Source organism: Petaurus breviceps, unplaced genomic scaffold (genome assembly GCF_028583685.1).
Source record: "Petaurus breviceps papuanus isolate PSGF00001 unplaced genomic scaffold, PetGlider_PUasm1.0 688, whole genome shotgun sequence".
In the NCBI taxonomy this organism is placed as follows: domain Eukaryota; kingdom Metazoa; phylum Chordata; class Mammalia; order Diprotodontia; family Petauridae; genus Petaurus; species Petaurus breviceps.
The window spans coordinates 24,266,853-24,291,958 of NW_027186457.1; the positions used below are offsets into that span (position 1 = coordinate 24,266,853).

General features: G+C 37.5%; 1 protein-coding gene across 3 annotated transcripts in view; it reads right to left on the reverse strand.

The window, feature by feature from the left end:
• ATP11B (ATPase phospholipid transporting 11B (putative)) overlaps positions 1-25,106 on the reverse strand; it is a 144,170-nt gene that overhangs the window by 52,442 nt on the left and 66,622 nt on the right. For all 3 annotated transcript variants that reach the window (XM_069104796.1, XM_069104795.1, XM_069104797.1), the window contains exons 8-12: positions 24,457-24,504; positions 22,685-22,749; positions 19,870-19,951; positions 2,007-2,157; positions 639-836 (exon numbers count right to left, since the gene is read on the reverse strand). In XM_069104796.1, coding sequence (XP_068960897.1) covers positions 639-836; positions 2,007-2,157; positions 19,870-19,951; positions 22,685-22,749; positions 24,457-24,504 — 544 coding nt within the window. The remainder of the gene's footprint in view (positions 1-638; positions 837-2,006; positions 2,158-19,869; positions 19,952-22,684; positions 22,750-24,456; positions 24,505-25,106) is intronic.

The following is a 25,106-nucleotide window of genomic DNA, read 5'->3' on the forward strand; positions in this document are numbered from 1 at the left end:
GTGTGTGTGTGTGTGTGTGTGTGTGTGTGTGTGTGTGTGTGTGTGTGGTAACCACAGATCTGGGAGCAGTTTAGATCACAAGAGATGAAGTCCAAAAGGAAAGATGTGAACCAATGTCATAAACCATGACCAGTGACAGAAATGACACCAAATGGAGGGTTGATACTAAAGCACACTGAATATCGTAAGACAAATACAAAATCATGGTAAGAAGGTTATGAAACACCTACCCTAAAGATAAATTAATAAAAAACAAATGAGGACTAAAGTAACAGATGTTACGTATAACTAGAAAAAGACCAAGGTGCCAAAGGGCATGACATTGAAGCCTGGCCAAAGTGTGGATCCAAATGAAGCAATGGCTGGAGAAAACCACCACCACTTAGGCACTTCATAGAGACAAGAGACAGGAGTAAGCCTGTACGGAATGAGGAAAAAAAACTCCAGAGAACAGTAATGATCTCAAGAAGGATGAAATTAGAGAGGGGTAAAGGGCCATAGGCAGACAGAAAAAATGAAATCCTGGGTTTTGTTCTTGATTACATGATGCATTTTCTGTCATTCACACATAATAGCAATTGTATAATCCATGAACTATGGAATAAAAATGCTGCTGGAAATGAAAAGATCATCCTCACCTGTCCTAGCTCTTCATTCAGATCCGAAGTATTGACTTGCGCTTTCTGATCTGTTTCTTCATGATAGAGATCAAGATCCCAGCCAATAAAAAATGAGCCAAGGAATTTCTGCATCTCGACTGTCACATATAGTGAAATTGGAATGATAAAATTGTAGAGCACCAAAAAAGCAAGGAAGTCGGAAATAAACCTCAGAATCTGTGGGGAAAAGAGGTTCATATGAGACAAAATGCACAAGAATAAACATCCTGAGAGAAAACTCAGAGAAATGTAGGCCAACTACAGCTCCTGCCTGTTTGGACTATGCCTCATGTCTATGGCTCATCTTTTCACATCTCTGTCTCTGGGGTGATCTGATTAATTGTAGCAGGGGAGGGGATGGGGCCTCTTGTGGACAGTTCCTAAAATGGTTGTGACTGAAACTACCCTCAAAACAAGGCTCTAGATCATCTGTGAATTTCAAAGGTTTGCTCCTATACTCCACTCTCACAGAGTTAAAAATTGACTAGAATTTCTTTTTTAAAAAAATCATTAATTGCTACCTTTGACAATGACATTCAAAATTTAAATAGTATAACAGTATTCCATTTTAATTGAATGAAAGACTAATTCAATATCTATTTGTGGGGAATGGAAAATCTACATTGAAGAAATACAACCTGAAAAATATATGTACCTTTTTATCTGACTAGGCTGTACTTTTTTTTCCTGATTACTGGGTTCAATTACTTAAAACTGCTTTATAATATTAATGTTTTGATCTCAGAAGAAGTCAATAATAGCAAATTTTTGAGTTAAAGAATATGCCTTCATGGAAAAAAGAAATAAAATTTAAGAAAAACCTAAATAGTTGGTTTTTCTTGTTAAAGGAAAATCCCTTCCCTTCTCTTGTCTGTCACTTCATCTGTAAAATGAGGTGAATGTACTAAAGAAACTTCGAAAAACTCTCCTAACTCTTCTATTCCCTCACGGGATGAATATTTTGAAGTAATTACTTGTGAGATACTTAAGCATTAAAAAAAAGGATATATTTATGTTTTCATTTAATTTTTGAAAACAACACATTTAAGAGTAGAGAAATAATCCATTTGTGCTTTATCAAAGTGTGCCGCACTCTGTGGAAAAGCTCTGTGGAAAAGTCAAGTCACCATTAGCACCCCTATGCTGAGATGAGGTGTGGTACCAGTCCTATGGCCCTCACTTTGGGCCTTACCACATGGATACCACATAGTGTAGTTACTGTTCTTTTGCAGTAACTTTTCAGTGCCAGACCTCAGGGTGGTAGTTCACAGGGGCTGTGGTATTCCTAGACTCTCTCTAGCAGAGAAAGAATATCTCCTCATTCTAGAAGAGTAGAGATAACAGCACCTTACTGCTATTTCGCTGATGCTCCGTTTTTTGGTTATACCAAGGTTCATCCCATTTTTCTTCTGCTTGCCATGTGTATTTCAAGATTGTACTGATGATGGCTTCGGAAATAAGGATTATAAGATATATTATCAAAAAGGTATTCATTGACCTAGAATGGATGAAAGAGCACATAAATTATTAAGGGATTTGATATTGATTTGTTCAGTAAAAGTTATTGATCCATGAACATACTAAAAATGTTTTTAAAAATTGAATTTGAACTTTTATTAAATCTCATAAATTGTCCCTTCTCTAAAGGTCACAGCAAAGTGGGAATAACTATGTAGAGCTGACTTGAAGACCCATGACCAGGGTAATCCATCACCTTCCCATCCTGGAAGGTCCATATGAATCTGGTTATATACAATAATGGGCAGTTAGGTGGCACAGTGGATAGAGTGCCAGGTAGACACATCTTCCTGAGTTCGAATCTGGCCTCAAATACTTATTAGCTGTGTGACCCTGGGCAAGTCACTTCACCCTGTTTGCCTCAGTTTCCTCATCTATAAAATGAGCTGGAGAAGGAAATGGAAAACCACTGTAGTATCTCTGCCAAGAGAACTCCAAATAAGAGTTGGACATGACTGAAACAATTGGACAATAACACATACCGTGTTTCCTCGATAATAAGACCTATCCCGAAAATAAGCCCTCCCCTTACTGTGTAAGATTCCTCTAAAATAAGCCCTCCCCCGAAAATAAGCCCTATTGAGATTGCTGCTGTAGTGAAGGTGATCCCCTGCGCTACATTACGGTACCCTCTGTATGCACCGCCCCCCCGGGTGAAACGCACGCCGCGCTCCAAGCGGCATCCAATCAGAGCTGCAGCAGTGAGCGAGTCATCCTGTTCTTCCCCAATGATTTGCTTATTGAATAAAGGTACATTTTTTTGTTCACATTTACCTGTTTATTAAAATTGCTGTCAATGTTCATTAAAATAAGCCCTCCCCTGAAAATAAGCCCTCTGTCCAAAAAAGTTTTTCTGTCCAAAAAAATTAATAAGACAGTGTCTTATTATCGGGGAAACACGGTACAATAACAAACCACTTACACAAAGGTAAGAGACTGCCATTTAAAGGCTTGATCTCGTGATGATCATTTACCTTCTTTGATCCTTAGTTTTTTTCATCAGCAAAATGAGGGCCATAACACTTCCATTATCTCATTTACAGGGTTAAGAGAAATAAATGGAATAATATATATGAAATTTTGTAAAGCAAAAGAAATGACACAAATGCCAGCTCTTGTTATCACTATTTATTACCATTAATACAGGAAAGAACAGTTCAACAGGGAGCCAGTCTCCACGTATGGAAGAACTGTGTTTAAGCATGCCCTCCACACACACTGGCTATGTGCCATGCAGCCTAACTGTTCTCTAGGCACATCTCACAGGAACACATGCTGGAGAGAAGCTGATCTGCCTTGTCAGGAGGTTCCTCATCTGGGAGCTCTCTATACTAAGGAAATCTTAGGTCCAGGCTCTATTCTGTCATCAAGAAATGGTGAGATTGGGGAGGCTAAGGTGGCACAGTGAATATAGAGCACTGGCCCTGGAGTCAGGAGGAACTGAGTTCGGATCCAGCCTCAGATACTTAACACACACACACACACACACACACAAACTAGCCGTGTGACCTTGGGCAAGTCACTTAACCCCAAATGCCCTCCAAAAAGCAAAAAAAAAAAATGGTGAGATTTAGTATACTCTGTTTAAACAGCCAAAGAATTGTGTATAATAACATTTTTTAAAGTTTCAGTAAAAAAAATTGCATTTAAATCTGGTATTAGTTCTATAGAAAAGTATTTTATATAAAATATGGTACATCTTAAAGATACTGAATGAATGAGGTATTGATTGCTGTGGCTACTTAAAAATACACAATTCTTGCACATGATAAGCTTGAATCAAAAGAAATAACCATTTTGTGAAGACTATTTATTACATATGTCACAATAAATTTTGATTAAAGATTTTTATCGAAATTTTTATCGAAATTAAACTTTTTGAAAAGGACTTCCATGAACAAATACTTGTTGGACTTACTGTTAAAAAAAAATTTGCCTGACACCAACTGTTTTTATTTCCCACTATTCCCTGATGCGCACTTGACAGCTGTGCCCTACGTGGGCCAGGCTGACGCTCCACTCCAGATTTTCATTCCTGCTATCATCTGAGTTAGGACCACCTCTCTTCTGTTTACCCTTCAAGGTCCAAATTATCTCAGTCCCTCCATGAAATATGTCCCACTGCCTCTACAGTCAAGCTTTCACCTCTCTGATTTTCTACCGTGTTTCCCCGATAATAAGACCTATCCCGAAAATAAGCCCTTCCCTTACTGTGTAAGATTCCTCTAAAATAAGCTCTCCCCCAAAAATAAGCCCTATTGAGATTGCTACTGTAGTGAAGGTGATCCCCTATGCTACACGCTACATTACGGTACCCTCTGTATGCACCGTTCCCCCTCCCCCCCAAAACGCACGCCACGCTCCTAGCTGCATCCAATCAGAGCTGCAGCAGTGAGCACATCATCCTGTTCTTCCCCAGTGATTTGCTTATTGAATAAAGGTACATTTTTTTGTTCACATTTACCTGTTTATTAAAATTGCTGTCAATGTTCATTAAAATAAGCCCTCCCCTGAAAATAAGCACTCTGGTGTTTTTCTGTCCAAAAACTTAATAAGACAGTGTCTTATTATCGGGGAAACACGGTAGATTTATAACCAATATTACTAAACACAAGCAATTATTTCACATTGTGACTTTGTATGTCAAACAACACTGTCAAGTCCTCAAGATGTTCTCCATATATGTCTATGAACACTCCCTAGCATTTAGCAGTGATGGAGTTATGACAATTACTATCACTAATTCTCTCAAACAGAATTTAATCAGTGGCTTCTTCTAAAAAAATTTCCTTTTTAAAATGCATGAACTTAACAAAAAGGAGAACTGAAAGTTTTGGATTATGTCACTTGAAAATAGGCAATAAAGTAAAGGGGAAGGGGATAAGCATCTATTAAATACCTACTAAGTACCAGACACCATGCCAAGTACTTCACAAATATTTTCTCACTTAATCCTCACAACAACCCTGGGAGGACCATGCTTATTATTATCCCCATTTATAGTTGAGGAAACTGAGGCTGGCAGAGGTGAACTGACTTGCCCAGGGTCACAAAGCTAGTGTGGAAAAATATAAACTCAGGACTTTCTTACTCTAGGTTACACGCTTTCTCCACCTAGACACTTCTTGGAGAAGTTGGGTAACAACAATTAGATGCCTCCTGTCAATTCAACAAGCAATATTTTCCCCCCAGCTGTCATTACCAGCATGCAAATGTGTCAAAACTGGCACACTTACCAGGTGCCTTATATGCCTCACCTTGAGGCTATAACCAAGGGGAAATGCATGCCATAAAGTTCAGATATATGTTCTCCCTTCATCTTATTTAAAAAAAAAAATTCCTTTGATCTCCTCTAATGTCTCAGCAATGAGAGGATATAAATCAATAGTCAACTTAAGTTCACTGATATGACAATAGGTTATATTGGTGTATGTGCAATCTAATTCAGACTTACATTTTATCTAACATTGCATGATTATTATGAGTTACAAGGAACACATTTTAAGTCTTCCTTGATGACCTAGGTAACTTAAAATGAATTCAACTTTTTAAAAACTGTCAACTGATTCCCCCTCTTTTTTTTTTCTTTCACCAAAGGTACAGTGGAATGAGCAATGGAACTGGAATCAATGGATCTGGGTTCAAATCCTGCCTCTGTGCAATCTTGGTCTAAGACATTTAACTTCTATGGATCTCCGTTTCACAATTTGTAAAAACAGGGGTTGGCACTAGGTGGACCAGGTCCCTAAGATCTCTGCCAACTTTAAATCTCTATCACAGAGGTTTTTAGAAGGAAAACCCTGAAGAGGAGGAATCAAGATAGCAGGGTAAAGGCAGGGACTCACCTGAGATCTTCCCTAAATCCCTCCAAATAATGAATATAAGCAAATTCTAGAGTGGCAGAACCCACAAAAACACAGAGTGAAACAATTTTCCATCCCAAGACAATTTAGAAGGGCTGCAGGAAAGGTCTGCTGCACTAGGCTGGGAGAGGAGCACTGTCCAGTGCACTGGAGAATGGTCCCAGCAAACTAGGAGAAGGCTTCAGGGCAACTCAGTAAGTAGCAGCAGTGGAGGTTTCCAGTCCCTGTAAACGCTTGTAGCACTGAGGCAGGACTTTCTGCATTGCCTACTCTTGGGCCTGGGATGCAGCGGGAGGAGGGGTCCCAGCACTGCAGAGCTTGCATCCACATGGAGCAGGGACCCTACAGAGCTGAAGAGCACTCGTTGTCAGCCACACACCGGTGTGCACTGGAGGAGGGAAGTAAACACACCTCTCCATGACATCGTAGAAGGGCCAAAACTCACAGGTCCCAGAATTATCCCTGCCAACAGCTCCACAAAGGACCTGAAGCTTGGGATGGTGTGTCCTCCGCCTGGGAAACAGAGCCCCACTTTAGGACAGAATTAAAAGTCAAGAAACAGGCTGGAAAATGAACAAACAGAAACAACTCTGACAATAGAAAAGCACTATGGTGACAAGGAAGATCAAAACACACACTCAGAAGAAGAAAACAAAGTCAAAATTCCTGCATCCAAAGCCTCGAAGAAAAATATGAATTGACCTCGGGCCATGGAAGAGCTCAAAAAAGATTTGAGAAATCAAATAAGAGAAGTAGAGAAAAAACCGGGAAGAGAAATGAGAGAGATGCAAGAAAATTGTGAAAAAAGAGTCAACAGCTTGGTAAAGAGTCACAAAAATCCAATGAAGAGAAGAAAGACTTGAAAAACAGAACTGACCAAATGGGAAAAGATATACAAAAATTTACTGAAGAGAAGAACTCCTTAAAAAGTAGAACTGGCCAAATGGAAAAGAAGGTACAAAAAAATCAATGAAGAAAACAATTCCTTAAAAGTCAGAATTGGGCAAGTGGAAGCTAATGACTTTTTGAGACATCAAGAAATAATCAAACAAAATCAGAAGGATGAAAAAACAGAAGAAAATGTGAAACAGCTCACTGGAAAAACAAATGACCTAAAAAAACAGATCTAAAAGAGATAATTTTAGAATTATTGGACTATCTGAAAGTCACAATCAAAAAAAGAGTAATCAAAGCTCTCTATAGTCGTATGAAAAAAATGCTCTAAATCACTACTGATGAGAGAAATGCAAACTAAAAAAAAAAAGAGCCTAGATGACAACTTTCAAGAAATTATCAAGAAAAACTACTTTGACATTCTAGCACCAGAGGGAAAAATAGAAACTGAAAGAATCCACCAATCAACTCCTGAAAAAGATTCCAAAATGAAAATTCCCAGGAATATTATAGCCAAATTCTAGACTTCCCAAATCAAGGAGAAAGTAGTGCAAGCAGCCAAAAAGAAACAATTCAAATATAATAGAAGCCACAGTCAGGATAACACAAGATCTAGCAGCTTCTACATTAAAGGATTGGAAAGCTTGGAATATAATATTCTGGAGGATAAAAGAGCTAGGATTACAACCAAGAATCACCTACCTAGCAAAACTGTGTATAATTCTTCAGGGGAAAAAAATGGACATAAAGTGAAACAGAGAACGTTCAAGCAATCATGGTAAAAAGACCAGAGCTGAATAGAAAATCTGACTTTCAAATACAAGATTCAAAAGAAGCATAAAAGGTAAACGGGAAAGAGAAATCATGAGGAATTTGATAAGGTAAACTGTTTATATTCGTACATGGGAAAATGATATTTATAACTCCAAAAAGCATCCACATTATTAGGGCAGTTAGAAGGCATATATGCAGACAGAAAGCAGAGGTGTGAGTTAAAAAATAATACTAAGGGATAAGAAAGAAGAATACACTGGGAGAAAATGGAAAGGGAGAGACAGAATGGGATGAGGCATCTGACATAAAGGAGGCCTGAAACAGATTTTACAGTGGAGGGGAAAAATAGAAGAAGCAGGGAGGGAAGCACATGAACCTTACTCTCATTGGAATTGGCTGAGAGAGAGAATAATATACACAGTCAGTTGGGTGCAGAAATCTATCTTACAGTACAGGAAAATAGGAAGGGAAGGGGATAAGAAAATGGGGATAGGAGATCTGAGAGAAGAGAAGGCAGTTTGGGGGAGGTAAAAGTCAGAAGCAAACCACTTTTGAGAATAGGCAGGGTAAAAGGAAAGAATGAGTAGGATAAATGGCGAAAACTGAATAGAGAGAAATGCATAGTTAATAATCATTACTGTGAAAAAAAATGTTTTACAGTAAGTTTCTCTGATAAAGACTTCATTTCTCAAACATAGAAAATGGAGTCAAATTTATAGAAAAAAGGGTCATTCCTCAATTGAGAAATGGTCCAACGATATGAACAAGCAGTTTTCAGACAAAGTAATCAAAGCTATCTATAGTCATATGAAAAAAAATGCTCTAAATCACTACTGATGAGAGAAATGCAAACTAAAAAAATTCATACCCTTTGACCAAGCAATATCTGTATTCCAAAGAGATTAAAAAACAAAAAGGACAGGAAGAAACAGCAGAACTACTAGTGGGGGACTTCAATCTCCCCCTCTCTGAACTAGATAAATCTAACCACAGAATAAACAAGAAAGAAGTTAAGGAAGTGAATATAATTTTAGAAGTTAGATATGTTAGAACTCTGGAGAAAATGAATGAGAATAGAAAGGAATATACTTTATTCTCAAAGGTACATCGCACCTACATAAAAACTGACCATGTACCAGGGCATAAAAACCTCATAACCCAATGCAGAAAGGCAGAAATATTAATCAAATCATTAGGCAATAAAAATTATATGTAATAAAAAGCCATGGGAAAGATAGACTAAAAATTAATTGGAAACTAAAATCTAATCCTAAAGAATGAGTGGGTCAAACAACAAAATCGATAGAAACAATCGATAACTTCACCCAAGAGAAAGACAACAATGAGACAACATACCAAAACTTATGGGATGCAGCAAAAGTGATTCTTAGGGGAAGTTTTATATCTCCAAATGTTTACATGAATAAAATAGAGGGGAAAAAATAGAGAATTGGGCATGCAACTAAAAAAGCTAGAAAAAGAACAAACTAAAAATCCCCAATCAACAAATTAGAAATACTGAAAACCAAAGGAGAGATTAATAAAACTGAAATTAGGAAAACTATGGAACTAATAAATAAAACTACAAGCTGGTTTTATGGGGAAAAAAACTCAAAAAAATAGATAAACCTTTGGCTAATTTGATTTAAAAAAAGAAAGAGGAAAACCAAATTGCCAGTATCAAAACTGAAAAGGGTGAATTCACCACCGATGAAGAGGAAATGAAAACAATAATTAAGAACTATTTTGACCAACTGTATGCCAATAAATTTGACAATATTAGTGAAATGGATAAATATTTACAAAAGTATAAATTGCCCAGATTAGCAGAAGAGGAAATAAAATACTTAACCCCATTTCAGAAAAAGAAATTGAACAAGCCATCAATGAACTCTCTAGGAAAAAGTCTCTAGGGTCAGACGGATTTATAAGAGAATTCTATCAAACATTTAAAGAACAATTAATTCCAATATTACAGAGATTATTTGGGAAAATAGGCGAAAAAGGAGTCCTACCAAATTCTTTTTATGATACAAACATGGTAATTACACCTAAACCTGGAAGAGTCAAAACAGAGAAAGAAAATTATAGACCAATTTCCCTAATGAATACAGATGCAAACATTTTAAATAAAATATTAGCAAAAAGATTACAGCAACTTATCACAAGAATAATACACTACAAACAGGTAGGATTTATATCAAGAATGCAGAGCTGTTTCAATATTAGGAAAATTATCAGCATAATTGACTATGTCAACATCAAAACTAACAAAAACCATGTAATTTGACAAAACAGGAAAATGACAAATTCTGGAAAAGATGTGGGAAAATTGGAACACTAATGCATTGCTGGTGGAATTGTAAACTGATCCAACCATTCTGGAGAGCAATTTGGAACTATGCCCAAAGGGCTATAAAAATGTACATACCCTTTGACCCAGCAATACCACTTCTAGGGCTGTATTCCAAAGAGATCATACAACTGGGTAAAGGACCCATATGTACAAAAATATTTATAGCAACTCTCTGTGTGATAGTAAAGAACTGGGAGTCAAGGAGATGCCCTTCAAGTGGGGAATGGCTAAACAAATTATGGTATATGAATGTAATGGAATACTATTGTGCTATAAGAAATGAGGAGCAGATGGACTCCATGACGACCTGGAGAGACTTATGTAAACTGATGCTAAGTGAGGGGAGCAGAACTAGGAGAACACTGTACAAAATTACAGACACATCATATCTGTGATGACTAACTTTGATAGACTGGGCTCTTTTCAGTAATGCAAGTGTGTGTAATGACTTACACTGGAGTTTCCCCATTCTGAATATCATATATACATTCTTATTGCTTCCTTGTATTTTGTAACTAAGTTCAGTACTGTTTCCCCATATATATATATATGAGTCATTGTATATTTCAAGGTAATGTAAGAGCTACTGAATATTAATACAATTGATTGGATTAACTATTGAGACCAAATTAGAGGTGTTTCTAGTTTGGGAAGTTTGGGGAAAGGAATGGTAGTGTGAGAGGTAACAAAGGGTTAAGTTTCTACAGAACTTCTTGCTGAACAAGACTACTGATAAAAAGTAACAGGCAGTAGCCTTGGGAGGAAGTTGAGTTCCCAGAGAACTCCTAGATAATACTAAAATGAAACAATGTATAAGGGAAGGAGCTGACAGCAGCAGGTGGATTTGACCCATCAGGGAACAGGAAGTGGCCTTGGGGCACCCATGCCCAGATAAGGATGTATCTAGGTTAGACTGAAGGAGGTAGAGTATTCTGAGGTTGTTACTGTGCTTGTGTAGTGGACCTCACATATTATGTATGTTATCTAACAAGATTAGAGCCTCATTAGTAATAATTAGGTTAATGTTTGGGAGGGGTGTGTAACCCTTGCTTATTTAACCCAGCTTTGGCTTCTGTACCTCTGCCTCCTCTCTCTAGGTGCTGTCCCAGAGACTGGACCGCCCACTTCTTGCAAGATTCTAATAAATCTTTCTACCTTCACTTTGAGAGTTCTCCGAGTAGTCAATTTGGGTTAGGGTCTCTGAATCCCATACACAAGGTTATAAGACAACTCCAAAAGATTCATGATGGAAAAAGCTACCCACATCCAAAGAAAGAATTATGGAGTCTGAATGAAGACTGAAGCAAACGAACTGCTCTCTCTCTTTTTCATTTTATTTTGTTTCTTCTTTCTTGTTGTTCATTCCATTAGTCATAATTCTTCTTTACAACTTGACTAACGTTTAATGTGAAGGATATGTAGCACCTATATTGAATTGCATGCTGCCATGGAGAAAATTTGGAACTCAAAACCTTGTGGAACTGTTTGTAAAATAAAAGTAAATAAATTAAATATATATATGTGATTATCTCAATAGATGCAGAAAAAGCTTTGGACAAAATACAACACCCATTCCTATTAAAAAACACTAGAGAGCATAGGAATAAAGGGAGTCTTTCTTAAAATGATAAGTAGTATCTACCTAAAACATCAGTAAACATTATATGTAATGGGGATAAGCTAGAAGCATTTCCAATAAGAATGGGGATGGGGGCGGCTAGGTGGCACAGTGAGTAAGAGCACCGGCCCCAGAGTCGGGAGGACCCGGGATTGGTTCCAGCCTCAGATACTTAACATAAAAAAACTGGCCATGTAACCTTGGGCAACTTATTTAACCCCAATTACTTTAAAAAAAAAAAAAGAATGGGGGTGAAACAAGGTCATCCATTATCAGTACTGTTGTTCAATATGGTACTGGAAATGTCAGCATAAGCAATAAGAGAAGAAAAAGAAATTGAAAGAATTAGAATAGGCAAAGAAGAAACAAAGCTATCACTCTCTGCAGATGATATGATGAAATATTTAGAGAATCCTAGAGAATCAAGTAAAAAACTATTTGAAATAACAAACAACTTTAGCAAAGTTGCAGGATATAAAATAAACCCACATAAATCATTAGCACTTTTACATAGTACTAACAAAGCCCAACAGCAAGAGATAGAAAGAGAAATTCCATTAAAATTACTGTAGACATTTTAAAATATTTGGGAGTCTACCCACCAAAACAAACCTAGGAACTGTAAGAACACAATTACAAAATGCTTTTCACACAAATAAAGTCAGATCTAAATAACTGGAAAAACATCAGTTGCTCATAGGTAGGTCAAGTTAATACAATAAAAATGACAATTCTACCTGAATAAATTTGCTTATTCAGTGTCATACCAATCAAACTACCAAAAAAAATTTTTATAGAGCTAGAAAAAACAACAAAATTCACATGGAAGATTAAAAGGTCCAGAATATCAAGGGAATTAATGAAAAGAAATGCTAGGGAAGGTGGCCTACCCATACCGGATCTTAAATTGTATTATAAAGTAGCAATCATCAAAACTAATTGATATTGGCTAAGAAATAGAGTGGTGGATCAGTGGAATAGGTTAGGCACATAAGACACAGTAGTTAGTGACTATAGTAACCTATTGTTTGATAAACCCAGACTTCAGCTTCTGGGATAAGAACTCACTATTCAATAAAAACTGCTGGGAAAACTGTAAAATAGTATGGCAGAAACTAGGTATAGACCAACATCTTACAGTATATACCAAAATAAAGCCAAAATGGGTACATGATTTAGATATAAAGGCTGATAATTTAAGCAAACTGGGAGAGCAAGGAATAGTTTATCTGTGAGATTTATAGAGAAAGGAAGAACTTATGACCAAACAAAAGATAGAGAACATTACAAAATGCAAAATGGATCATTTTGATTACTTTAAATTGCAAAGTTTTTTTGCACAAAGCCAAGGCAACCAAAATTAGGAGGGAAGCAGAAAACTGGGAAAGAATTTTTACAACCAGTATCTCTGATAAAGGTCTCATTTCTAAAATATATAGAGAACCGAGTCAAATTTACAAGAACACAAGTCATTCCCCAATTGATAAATAGTCAAAGGATATAAACAGTCAGTTTTCAGAGGAAGAAATTAAAGCTATCTGTAGTCATATAAAAAATGCTCTAGGGCTGGCTAGGTGGCATAGTGAATAGAGCACCAACCTGGAGTCAGGAGGACCTGAGTTCAAATCCGGCCTCAGACACTTGACACACTTACTAGCCATGTGACTTTGGGCAAGTCACAACCCCAATTGCCCTCCAAACCAAAAAAAAAAAAAATGCTCTAAATCACTACTGATTAGAGAAATGCAAATCAAAACGATTCTGAGGTACCACATCATACCCATCAGACAGGCTAACATGACAAAACAGGAAAATTATAAATGCTGGAGAATATTTGGGAAAACTGTAACACTAATACATTGCTGGTGGAGTTGTGAACTGATCTAACCATTCTGGACAGCAATTTGGAACTATGCCCAAAAGGCTATAAAAATGTACATACCCTTTGACCCAGCAATACCACTACTAGGTCTAGATCCCAAAGAGATCATACAAATGGGAAAAGGACCCACATGTACAAAAATATTTATGGCAGCTCTTTTTGTGGTGGCAAAGAATTAGAAATTGAGGGGATGCCTCAAGCCTATCATGTGGGGAATGGCTGAACAATTTGTGATAAATGAACATAATGGAAACACTATTGTGCTTTAAGAAATGATGAGCATAGATATCAGAAAAGTCTGCAAAGACCTGAATGAACTGGTGCTGAGTGAAGTGAGCAGAACCAGGAGAACACTGTACACAGTAACAGCCGCAATATGTGATGACTAACTTTGATAGACTTATCTCTTCTTAGTAATGCAAGGATCCAAGACAGCTCCAAAGGACACATGATGGAAAATGCTGTCCACATCCAGAAAAAAAACTATGGAGTCTAAATGCAGTTTGAAGCACAATATTTGCTCTCTCTCTTTTTCTTTTCTTTTTTCTTTCTTCTTTCTCATGGTTTCTCCCATTGGTTCTAATCCTTCTTTATAACATGACTAATGTGGAAATAGGTTCAATATGAATGTATATGTAGAGCTTATATCAAATTACACCCCGTCTTGGGGTGGAGAGAGGGGAGAGATGCGGAGAAAATTTGAACTCAAAATCTTAAGTGGAGAACTACAAACATATTATACTCTACCCATTGGTATGTGCTGATGTATGTCTTCTTAGCACTCAATTGATACCATTTGGTACTAAACAGGAAGAATAGTGAACTCTACAATGACTTTATGTCTTTAAGCTCCAGATTTTAAAATAAATATATTTCATGAATATTGAAAGTGCCTAAATTCACCTGACTGCAGATTTAGATGGGAAATTAACATTCTCCTGAACAATACTCCTTGTTCAAAACATGATTCCTTGTCTGTTCTTTTATCACATTCATTGATTAGTGTTACTAGAGTGACACAGGACTTTGTATACAGTAGGTACTCAAAAACTGTTACAGGCTCATGGATTTTAAGCTAGAAATGATTTCAGAGGCCAGTTAGTCCAACCCTTATTTTACAAATGAGGAAACTGAGGCCTAGAGAGGACTCAAGGTCACATAGATAGTATCAGAGACAAGATTTGAACCTAGAACCTCTGATTCCAGAACCAGTGTCCTTTTTACTATTCCAGGCTATTTTATGAACGAATGAGGGAGTGAGTGAATGGTAGAATTATTCACAATACCTGATAAGTGAACTTGCAAGCTAAATTCTGCCACAATTTCTCCTAAATAAAGGACCAAAATAGCATTAAAGAAAAAAAAGGAAAAGGACCTATATGTACAAAAATATTTATAGCAACTCTTTTAGTGGTGGCAAAGAATTGGAAATTGAGGGGATGTCCATCAAACTGGGGAGTGGCTGAACAAGTTGTGGTAAATGACTGTGATGGAATACTACTGTACTTTAAGAAATGATGAGCAGGATGCTTTCAGAAAAACCTTGTACACAGTAATAGCAATACTGTATGATGATCTACTATGAATAACTTAGCTATTCTCAGCAATATAATGATCCAAGACAATTCTGTAGGACTTATTATGAAAGGTGCTATCCGTCTCCAGAGAAAAAAATCGGTAGAGTCTGAATGCAGATCAAAAATACTTTTTCCTTTATTTCTTTTTGTCTGTTTTATTTTACAGAATGACTTACATGGAAATGTGCTTTTTATGACTACATAGGTATAAGCTATGTCAAAATATTTGCCTGCTCCATGAGGGGAGGGAAAGGAGGAAGGGAGAGAATTTGGAACTCAAAATTTGAAAAAAAAAAAAAAAGTTAAAATTGTTTTTACAATAATTGGGAAAAAATAAAATATTAAATAAGATTTAAAAAAAGAAAAAGAAAGCCCTGCCAACAAGCATATAAATAACACAAGTAACAGGCATCTCAGAGGGAAAAGAATCCTCAGAGGTCCTGTCTAACCTATACCTCAGAAGAAACCCTGTCTTCACCCTCCCAACTAAATAACCATTCAGTGACCTCCAGAGATAGCCTCGTTGATTTGGTCAGCACTGACTGGTAGGACATTCTTTTACATGGAGCTGGGATTCCCCTCTGCAAATTCTAGTTCTGTTTGGGGCCAAGCAGCACAGGTTAATGTCATCTAAGTGCTTAGACATAGCTCTGCCTCCCCAAGCTCCTCAAGCCTTTGCTTCTCCAAATTCAACACTGCTAGCTCCTTCACTCCATCCTCACAGAACATGGTTTTAGAGTCCCCTCATCCCCCTGTTCCCTCATCTCTAGCTTCTCTCCAGCTTATCATATCCTCCCTAAAATGCAGTGCCTAGAACTAAACACAAGACTCTTAATGTTGTCAGATCAAATCAAAAGACAGAAGGTTTATCATAGCTCCTTTGTTCTGGACACTAGTGAGCCAGGCAATAGTCAACAAGCAATTCTGAAGTGCTCACTATGTGCCAGGCACTGCACTAAGGACTACAAACACAAAGAAAGGCAAAAGCACAGCCTCTATGTGCACGGGGCTCATATTTATATTGGGGCTTGGGGAGAACAACACAGAAGCAATCATGCACATGTAAAATAGGAAGAGAAAATGCAAAGTCATCTCAGATAGAAGATCAGCTGGCAGTTCAGAGTACTGGCAAAGGCGTCTAGTGGGAGCAGGGGTTTAAGCTGAGTATTGGCAGAAGCCAGGAAAGTGAGGAGGCAAAGGTGAGGTGGTAGACAGAACAACAAGAATAGGGGATAGCCAGTGAAAGGAGATGCAGTGGCACATGTAAGGGATGGTTAGAAGAACAATGTCACTGGATTGCAGAGAATATGGAGGAGAGTAAAGCTTTGTAAAAGCCTTGAAAGGTGGGAAAAGGTCAGGGTGTGGAAGGCTTACAAAGCCAAGTCAACACACTGAATCTGATCCTGGAGGTACGAGGAAGCCAGAATGTTGACTGAGTAATGGGCTGACATGGTCAGACCTTCAGTGTAGGAATATCACTGCAGCAAAGGAGTGAAAAATGGACTAGAGGGGGAGAGATAAAGCAAGGTCAGTCAGCTACTTCTGCTATAGCCTAGCCTGAGATAATGAGTGCCTACATCAACAGGGCAGCTATCTGCACAAAGGGAAGGAAAGGTTTAGGAGAGATGTTGGGAAGGAAGGAAGGACAAGACTCTGCTACAGACAGGATATATGCATTTATCTATGCAAACTAAGAAGACATTAGCTTCTGCAGTTCACTAAAATCAGAGGTCTTTTTCAAAAAAACTTTTATCAATCCAAGTGCTCAGAATACACAAAGTGCCATGTGGTAATGTGTGAAATGCTACTAGGTACAAAAGAAACATAAGGCAGCTAGGTGTTGTAGTAGAAAGACTGGATGGAGTTCAGCCTAGCTGCAGACACTTTAGCTGTGGGACCTTGGCAAGTCCATTAACTTCAGCTTATCTGTTTTCTCAACTATAAAATGGTAATATGACAGCACCTCCATTGAAGATTACAGTACCTGGTATACAGCAGGCACTATATAAATATTCCTCCTTTGCCTTCCCCTCTGATCCTGCTCTTCCCTTTCCTCCTGGACACTTCCCTCTCCAGGTTTTCACAATGTTGATCTCCTCCTCTTCCTCCTCCATCTCCATTCCTGGTTATACTTTTCCATATTCCCCCCAGCTCCATGTCAAAGCATGCTACCTCCAGGTTCTCCCTCTACCCCACCACTCAATCAAAATCCTAGTGACTGTTGTCCACCTGTCTCAATGAATTCAGTGCCTGGCTCCCTGTCTTTCTCTCCTCCTGAATTCCTCCCCTTATACAAGATGACCTCAACTTACATACTGATGACCCCTCCAATATCCTAGTGCTAAAGTTCCTCGGCTCCCTCATCCTCAGCCTCATACAGAGATGGTCAGTCACAAAACATTTGTTAAGTGTCTACCACATGCCAGGCACTGTGTTAAGCACTGGGGATACAAATAAGAAAAAGACAGTCCCTGCCCTCAAAAAGCTTACAATCTAATGGGAGAAGACATACAAAAGGAAGCTGAAGACTGTGTGAGGTGCGGGCTTTTGTTGACTAGTGAGTTCTTGCCCCCCAAAGCTGGGATCTTTGGGTTTATTAAACACTAGATTACTTTATTTGCTTCTATATACTGTATACCTAATCTGCTCCATTGATTGACCTATTTCTTACCCAGCACCAAATTTATTATTTTTTAAACTATAGCTTTGTAGCATATTTTGAGATTGGGTAATGCTAGTGCCCCACCCTCCCTATTTTTTTTTCATTGATTTCCTTGATATCCTTGACTCTCTGTTCCTTCAGATGAATTTTGTCATTATTTTTTCAAGTTCTATAAGGTAATCTTTGGTAGTTCAATTTACTTATTCAGTGCCATACCAATCAATTTTGGTAGCATTGTCATTTTTACTATATTGATATGGCCTATTCATGAGCAATTTAATATTTCTCCAATTATTTGCCTTTCATAATCTGTCTCCTTATACTTTACTCTCCTCCATGCAGGGTACAATCCTGCAGAACTGACCTTGCTATTTCTAACACAGAAAACTTCATCTTCCAACTCTGCCTGTTCACTGGCTGTTCCTTTATTCTTTGAATCTTCTCCCTCCTCACCTTTACTTCTTGTAATAGCAATGGGAATTTGAAGATCTCCCCTGTCCCTTTATAGGCCAAAGGTAATCACATGGAGTCTATGGGGGAGGAGCTTGCTGAAAGGGTGGAACAGGAAGGGTGGAGCAGAAGAGAGAGTCAGAACAGGTGGGAATAAGCAGTACAGAGGCTGAGCAGCTAGTGTGAGTGAGAGAGGGGCATTTCTGCTTAAGGGGGCCTGTTTTGTTTTGAAGGCCTGATGGAAGGAAGGCTTGGGAATGTTGGTTATGTGTACCAACTTCTTGGTTGCTATGATGGAGCTGGCTTTCTGGTATTTGAATAAATGTTTTGGTTCTGTCTTCCATGTGGGGAGTCTGTTACATTCTGTGATTCACAACTATACCAGCATATTCATAGCTGCCATGGGCACTGTGAATATCACATTGGTGTTATACTTCCCTGGCTTGCTTCAAAACTCAGCTCAAATCCAACCTTTTGCAGGAGGCTTTTCTAGTTTCCTGAACTCAGAGGGCTAGGTATCTGCCCTCTGAGACTAACTTCCATCTACTCTATATACACCCTTGCAGTACATAGTTTGTATGTTGTCTCTCCCATAAGAATGTAAGTTCTCTGATGGTGTGGACCATGTTTTTGCCCTTTTTTGAATCCCCAGGGCTACTTACAGTAAGTCCTGGCATACAGAAGCACTTAATAAATCCTTATCAACTGAATGACAGCAATATACAGCAAAATTAATTTTCTTATCTGTTTTTCTCTTATTAGGTTTTAACTAATACCTCAGTCCCTATGGAAGAAATTAAGATGTATTGTTACAGTACCTATCCTTAAGGGGTTTATAATCTAAATGAAATGATAGGATACAGATATGAATAACTAACTATAACACAATGTAAAACAAGGTAGGCACTACAGGAGAGGCAGCAATCACTACATGAGTTCTGAAGAAGTCGTATTTGATCTGCTGAAGAATGGCTAAGATTCCAAAAGACCAAAAAGTAGGGAAATAACTCCAGGCATAAGGAAGAATCTCAACTAAAATTCAAAAGTGAATCAGTAGAGCACTTTCATGGAATGGTTAGGAGCCCTGGTTGGCTAAAGCAGAGGATTCATGAAAAGCAGTGAAAAGTAAGCCTGGAAGGTTAAGTATAGAAGGCTTTAGATGACAATCTTTTTCTTAAAAGATCAATTCAATTAGTAACATGCAGCTAGTGAAGAATCTAAGTAAGGAAGTGAAATGTTAGAGAGCTGTGGAAGATGACTATATCCAGAAGGGAAGAACAGGGAGAAGAGGCTATTTCAACAGTCCAAGTCAAAATACACTGACAGTGATCTAGAGTAGCGGTAGTGGAAACTGAAAGGACCAATCAATCAACAAACATTTATTAAGCACCTATTCTTCTGGGACAGAGACAAGAGATTTTACAAGAAGAAATGGCAAAATGTGGTGATTGATTACATAAGGGAGACAAGGGGGAATAAAAATAATGCTGAGGTTTTAATCCCAGGAGACTAGGAAGATGGTGATACCCTTTAAATGAAATACAGAAGTCAAGAGGAGGAGAATAATACACACTTATACCACTTTAAAAATAAATGGTTTACCTTAAAACACTTACTTCTCTACTGCTGATCGCTTCTGTGACTTGCTCTTATAATTTAATGCCATCTTAGTTTCCATTCCTGTATATATTGCAACACCTACAAAACAAAATCAAACTTGGCATTTTTTATGAGAAAAAAAATCTATACTTTTGCCAATAGAATTTGATTCATTTGAGGTTACATTCTATCACTCCAACACTGGAAAATAACACATGTTTAAGGCTGGTTTAAAGAGACAATGAATAGGGGCAGCTAGGTAACACAGTGAGTAAAGCGCCAGCCCCAGAGTAAGGAGGACCCGAGTTCGGTTCTGGGCTCAGACACGTAACACCCACAGAAAAAAACTAGCCGTGTAACCTTGGGCAAGTTACTTAACCCCAATGGCCCTCCAAAAGGCAAAAAAAAAAAAAAAGGCAATGAATAAAATGTGATAACCAAATTATTTATTATAGAATCACTAGAATTAAAGCTAGAAGATACCTTAAAAGTTGTTTAATTAAAACTAAGTTAAAGTATAATATATGTCTACTTATTATCTAAATATCTGATGTAATGAGGTCAAGAAAATAGGAAAAGGGATTGGCCTTGGCAAAGAGTTAAGACCCTCTCTTAATCAGTCACTGATTAAGCAAAGGAGTCTAGAAGTGGAGAATGGGAGATGATGTGCAGAGATTTTGAAATACGGAATAAGGGAGTACAGGAAACATGGGAAAATTAGTGTCTATTTTTCTCAGTAAAGTAGGAAGTGAAGTCCTTTCTTAAAGGGAGGTGGGAGGGATGGTTTAGAAGGCTTAGAAAAGACGTTATGAGGAGTGTGATGGAGTGTCAGTCAAGAAAGAAAAAAAAATACTGAAGACCAATGAGGGTCCAGTAGAGATCAGATAATGAATCTGTAAATCTGTGGCTTTAGTCAATAGTCACAAGACTTCTTCCACTGATATTCAGCAGTATGCATAAGTAAGAGATTATGATATAGCACATAATGGGATGGAGGCAAAGCAAAAGGGATGGTAGGGCAAAGGGGCAAGGTATTCGAGGGTAGAGGACAGTATAGTTGAATTTACAAGGTTAAGACTTCAGAGCGAACATCCTTGTGTGTAGCCATGCTAGAAAAAGGTGCTAATCGTGGGAATCAAGGATGATGATGAACCAGGAAGACAGAGATTAGGAAAGAAAAGAAGCTTGCAATCTTGGAAAAGGAGGGCGATGCCATGGTACAGTAAAAAGAGTACTGGATCTGAAGTAAAAAAAAACCTGGGTTCAAATCCTGGTTCTATCACATATCCTGTGTTAGTTTGGGCAAATCCCTTCCACCATCAGGGCCTCAGTTTCTTTAAAATGAGTGGATCAGACTAGATGGTCTCTAAGGTCCCTTCTAACCCTAGACTTGTGATCCAAAACAGGATCTGAATAGTGTGAAGTGAGCAAACTGAATCACTCAGTTACTCTTGGTGATCAGCTCTATTTAGAAACACATACTTCAAAACATGTCATTTCTTAGTTACATAAATAGCTACTTGGAAGAAAAAAACTCCCTACCAGTCAAGTTTGATATATGAAGTATGGGGTCTAAATACCTTATAGAAGGGCTTCTAGAAAATTATAAGCAATAATTTCAGATTACAAGGCTTGCATTAAAGTAATAAAGGACTATTTATCTAACAGAAAGAGAAATAAGTCAAAGATACAGCTGTGATATTAGATTATAACAATTAGTAATAGAGTGTTGAGGATGTCAGGATGAGAAAGAAATACTACAGAATTACAAAGACTCAAAACAAATTTATGAAAAACAGGCAGCAACTAGCAAAAAATGTTAATTCTACCATCTTGTGGCAAACTGACATTGACACATAAGTCATTAGTCTTGATCAATAACTACTAGCTTAAAATTAATGGTCTAATCAGTTCAGCTAAGCACTAAGGCCTTTTTTAATTTATTTCTAAGTTTGAGACCTTAATATTCAGCTTCTACAGGTGACCTAGATGGACAGAATGAATTTCCAATGCCAGACTGCCAAGTGATGTCAGCACAGAGTATCTAAAAGTGACAGTGAGGAACAAGGAACATGCTGAACAAGAAACATGTTGAACTTGTCCCGGTGTGACTGGGACATGAGAGAAGGTGCACACTTAGTATAGGAGAAAGAGGCCAGGTTTGTGGTGCCTTCTAGAAGGTAACTAGGTTTTTGTGAGTATAAGAAGATGAAAGAAATATGCAAGGAAGAAGCTTATGACAAAGGGAACCTTGTCAATGACAGAGCAGAGGTTCCACAGAACACAAAGAGTTAGGCAGAGCAAACTAGTAATGTGGGAGGTATAAAGCTGAGATGGATGGGAATGAGACGACAAGGAGAACTTTATTCACTTACAATGTAGATCTGTCGCAAAGACACCAAAAATAATGTCAGAAAAAGCCTCTAAATGATTAAATATAGAAGGAAGGCAATTCCTATAAAATGTAAACATAAAACAGAAGCCAAAAATATCAAAACATAACAGTAACTCCATCTATTTATTTCAATGTTGTGTACACTTGGAAGAAAATAAGGGCTATCACAAAGATTTTTAGTAAAAACATTCAATGCATCTAAATACTGTGGTTCCTAATACCCTGTATGATGACTCAGCATGCTTTTAGAACAGTAGTTCTTTACCTTTTTTGGGTCACGGATAAAGTTTTTAAATTATATGAAGTAAATTATAAAGGATTACAAAGAAAACCAATTCTATTGAAATATAGTCATCAAACTATTTTTAAAAGCAAGTTCACAGATCCCAGCTTAAGAATCCCTGCTCTAGACCACAACTTTTAAAATGTCCACAAACCAAAAATTTCTTTCGTGTTCTTTAATCTGGCTCCACGAAGCAAGAGACTTTCAGGCCCAAGAGGTCTAAAAAAGCAAACACACACAAAAAAGTTTAATTAAAAATGATTAGATTCCAAAATACTGCCAACTTTAGGGTTACACGTTTAATTCTCATTTATTGTAACATAGACATGCAATGTCTACAAATTAATAATCCCAATATTTACAAAAGTAATTTCAGCATAGTAAAACCACAAGAAAAGATTTCAGCAACTAATGAAATAAAAGATTTTCCAGGTGGTATAGTGGACAGTTAATAGATCTGGAGTCAGGAAGACATATGCTGATTCTGGTATTTACTAGCTGTGTGATCCTGAGATAGGATCTGAAGCCCAACTCCAATCTCTAAGCCCTGTCCACTACACTGTGCTACCCCAAAAGATATAGGGTCAAAGGATATGAACAATTTTCAAAAGAAAAGCTGCAAATGATCAACAATCATATGAAAGACTGCCACAAATCATTAATAAGAGAAATATAAATTAAGACAATTCTAAGGCAGACAATTCTAGATTGCCTGACATCTAGCAAATTGTAAATGACAAAAGATGGAAATAGTCACTACTGCAGGAACAGGAAGAAAATAAGAACACCAATACACTACTGGCCAACTTTTAAAGTGATTGATCCATTTTGGAAGACAATTTGGCACTATGAGAAAGGGAACTGAAATATTCATGTGCTTTGATCCATTTTACTGAAGAGAAAACTGAGGCCCTGAGAAGCTATGACCTGATCCATGCAGGTTCTCTAACTCCAAAGACAGTTTCAATTCCACTATGCCATAACACCCTGCAGTGCCTAAGCAGCAGATGGCACTACAGGCCTGGAGCTCAGGAGGGAGAGGAGGGCTTGGGTATACAGAGCTGGGAGGCATTTTCAAGGAAATAATAACAGAACAGAGCATATTCTTAGGAAAAGAATGGTGCCCAAGAAATAGTATAAAAGACAGTGTTTTAAAAAAGTAAAAAACTGAGGTGGGCTGGTTATGGAAGAAGAATGAGGAATCAGCAACCAACAGCTCCCCGGTTGTATTTGTACCCTGATATGAGGAAGGCCTCAGTAAGTTGGTTGGACTACCTCTGGAGGTTTTTATGGGAAAATACAGACAAGGGTCATGGAAGCTGAGAAGGTGTGTGGTAGCCATGGAAAAGACACTGGATTTGGAGACAGAAGACCTAGGGTTAGATTTTGGCTCTGACACTAGTTACTGCTAGGCATATATATGTCAAGAAGGTCAATGAGAAAAAAAAAGGCAGCACACATACCAAAATATTCACAGCAAACTGAATATTTTCAATTGACTATAGCAAAAAAAAAAAAAAAGCAACCCAAAACTAGAAGAATACAGCAATTCTATCCCTTGGGGAATGGTTTTTAAATTGAAGCATATAAATATGCCATGCCATAAGACTATACAGAACTACAATACATAAATGAGAAGAAGGGTAAAATTAAAGTGAGCATTAGATCACTAACAAACAGTCTCGGCATTGTTTAACAGAGGAGAAACACTTTCCTCCTTTCCACAGGAAGCTAAGGACTCAGTGACTTGGAGTGCTACACACCTCTGTCAGGTACAGTTACAATGCTGGGTAGAGTTGATGAATTGTTTTGGTTATAAGAAAGGGTTCATTTTGGGAACATGTTAAAGATGATGCAGGTAAAGTCAAAAGACATCAAAAATCCATTATAAAAAAGAGTTTGATAAAACAAAACTTTTTATCTTACCTTACAATTTCTTCCATTTGTTGATTCAATATCATTCTTCCAATAAATCTACAAAAGAAGTCAAGATATTACAAAAATATAAAATATAATTTAAAATTTATTCATAACAATCAGTAAAAGATATTTTAGATCCAGTCTCTACAATAACCTTTCACATATAAACTGGAAAGTTCAACTACAATCTCTGGCTTCCTTCAAACACAGGCATCCTCTGCAAGGCCTTTGCTAATCCCACTAGCTTTTAGGGCTTTCTTCCTCCTGAAATTACTTAAAATATTTTGTATTTACAGAGCTGTGTACATATTGTAATTTCCCAGCCCACACCCAGTAAAACTATAAACTGTTAAGGGCAGAGACTGATTAGTTTTTATTTTTGTCTCCCTAGAGTCAAACACACATTATTATATATAGTAGACAATAAAGATGTATTGAATTAAATTTGTTGAACTGCCATATATGTGTGTGTGTGTGTGTGTGTGTGTGTGTGTGTGTGTGTGTGTGTGTGATGGCAATAGTTACAAAAAGCAATGATTAAGTCACAAATCTTAATGACATAACAGATCCTAAAATAAATTTCACACATCTGCTATTTAAAAATTACTTTTAGGGGTGGCCAGGTGGCTCAGCAAGTAAGAGCACCGGCTCCAGTG